This window comes from Capra hircus, chromosome 6 (genome assembly GCF_001704415.2).
Source record: "Capra hircus breed San Clemente chromosome 6, ASM170441v1, whole genome shotgun sequence".
Taxonomy (NCBI): Eukaryota; Metazoa; Chordata; class Mammalia; order Artiodactyla; family Bovidae; genus Capra; species Capra hircus.
The window spans coordinates 2,662,754-2,665,391 of NC_030813.1; the positions used below are offsets into that span (position 1 = coordinate 2,662,754).

At 37.3% G+C, this 2,638-nt stretch overlaps 1 protein-coding gene across 1 annotated transcript; it reads right to left on the minus strand.

Annotated features, from left to right (window-relative positions):
- NPY5R (neuropeptide Y receptor Y5) lies at positions 300-2,103 on the minus strand. The gene has a single exon (XM_018049160.1). The coding sequence runs from the start codon at positions 1,945-1,947 to the stop codon at positions 577-579; it is 1,371 nt and encodes a 456-aa protein (XP_017904649.1). The 5' UTR covers positions 1,948-2,103; the 3' UTR covers positions 300-576.

A 2,638-nucleotide genomic window follows, 5' to 3' on the forward strand; every position in this document is an offset into this window, starting at 1 on the left:
CCATGGACAGAGGAGCATGCAGTCTCAAAGAGTCAGACATGACTTAGTGACTAAACAAGAACAACAACATATATCTGTCATTTAGTTATGGTTTTCTGGGCATACTGAAAGTTTTCTGTATTTTCAGAAGGAAAATATTAAGAAATCTGTGAAGTAAAAGTGAAGACTAACAGATATTCCTCATATTTGAAATTAAATGTCTTAGGAAAAATAAGATTTTTTTTTTTTACTTAAAATTTTGAACCAAAAATGCTGAGATGGTTAAATACAATTTTTATTTTAAGCAAGAACTTACAATTCATTAGTTTACAGACAAGCTGAAATAGAAGGTAATATAACTACTCTTTAAAATGAAATTACAGACTGGATTGACAACGACTTTACACAACTAAATGAATTTATCTTACATAGCACGTTAAGATTATCTTCTATATATTATGAACTGACATCCAAATCCACAGCCCTTTTACATAAACTCCACATGTTAACAGAATTTGTTGATTTTAAATACATAGTTACTATGAATATATTTTAGGTGATCACCACACTTTTTTTCTCCTTAGTAAACGCTGAGAATTATGACATATGCAGACAGTGTATAAGAGACCTTAAGTCAGCTTTGATTCCATTATTAAGAAATCCATACAGAATTGGATTAAGACAACAGGACATCATGCCTAGCAAGTGACATATGCAATACACCAACTTGAAATGTCTGTTTGAGATCAGGTTATCATTAAAATCGGTCACCACGTGGAAAAGGTGTAGAGGCATCCAGCTCACCGCAAACACTAGTATCAAGATAGTCAGCCTGTAGAAAACGCTTCGAGATCTCTTTTTAATTCTCATGATAGACTGGTTTACTCTCATTTCATGAACATCTGAGTTTTCTTCCGGTCTCACCTCAAAGCAGGTGGGCACCCCTGGTACGAACTTACTGGATGAAGGGAGCGGACTCTTCCTGGAGCCCGCGTGCTCCAGAAGCCTTCCGGGGCGGTTCTCCAGAGGCGGCCTGGCTGGGGCGGGCAGCACACAGGCCGTCTTCTTGCTGTACCGCCTTCTGTGCTTCCTGATGAATGAGTAGCTCCACTTCTGGCTGCTGGGGAGCTTCACTTGGGGCCCACTCTTTTGGGAAGGATGGAGAGTTAAGTTGATCATCTCCTTTTCTTCCAGTTGGTTTTCTTTGTTGGACAATCCACAGCTTATACTCCTGCAGACACTAGTATGACTTACAGTTAGACAGACTAAGGGCAGAATATACTGAACAAGCAATAAACAGATAGTGAAAGCAATTCGATATGCATCAGATGGCCATGACTCGACACATAGATACCTGTTGCTCAGCAATGCCGAGCCAAAGGTCTCCTGAAGTTCCACGAGGCTGTGAAACACTGGGAGAGGAGAACACATTGCAAAACCCAGTGTCCAGACAGTGGCGATCAGGAAATAGCCATGGTTAGCCGTTAAATGATTAGATACAGGATGTTTTATCATATGATACCTGACAATGGCGATGGATATTAAAATTAAAGTGGAAACCAGAACCGTCACACATTGAAGGAAAGGCATAATGTGACACATGACCCTGCCAAACATCCACTGATCCAGCAAGACCGAGGTCAGTGTGAAAGGTGAGCAAAACAGCACAACCAAGATATCAGAGAAGGCCAGGTTCCCTATGAGGAAGTTGACTGTAGTCTTCTGATTTCGCTTCCTCATGAGAGCCATCAAAATAAGTAGATTCCCCATAAAACCAAGAAGACTTACAAGTGTATAGAGTCCAATCAAAAAATACTGCAAGTCATCAACACTGCTTTTATAGTCATCCCAGACTGGGAAATCAGAGTTCTGAAGAGCAGCAGTATTGTTCTCACCAGCAAATGTTTTGTTATAATAATCCTTGAGCTCTGAATCCATATTATACTCCTGCTTGGAACAGAAAGACATTAGTTAGGAACCAAAAAAAAAAAACAAAAAAAATCATGACAACTATAAATTAATCCTTTGAGAAGGAAACAAAATTTTACCATTTTCTCTTGTTACCTTATTAATTTACTAAGAAAGGTTAGTGCAGTCTTTACCTGGCACCAAGTTTCGTGCAAATATCAGCCATAACAATTATAGTAAGTTTAAATCTTTCATCATCATTTCTATGATGTATTGACTCATGTTAAAACAGGAGACAAAAAAAAAAGTAGACCTTTTTTTTTCAATTATGTAGCAAAAATGTAAGGGAAAGAAAAGGAAAATGTGGATAAGAACTTCAAGATATCTAATTATAATAGCTAATTAATACTTTGTCTAGTAGAGATACATGTTGTAGTCATATCTTAGACATTTCTTTCTATCCTACATCAATCAAGGTCAAACTTGAAAGTAACCTACCCTAAACTATTCCTTGATCTATTCAATTGGATGTGATCTCCTTTGAATCCCCAAATACTTCTGTTTATAGAATCTGAGACTATATGACATAATTTGCTTTGCACTGCAAGTATAATAAAAACCAGTTTATCTTATTTATGTATAAGCAATGGGAAAGCAGAAACTGTCCTTTACTCACTGTGATATCGACCATAAAACATGGCACAGTAACTTCATCATGGCACTGTTAAGTAAATATATGTGGGAAAATGAA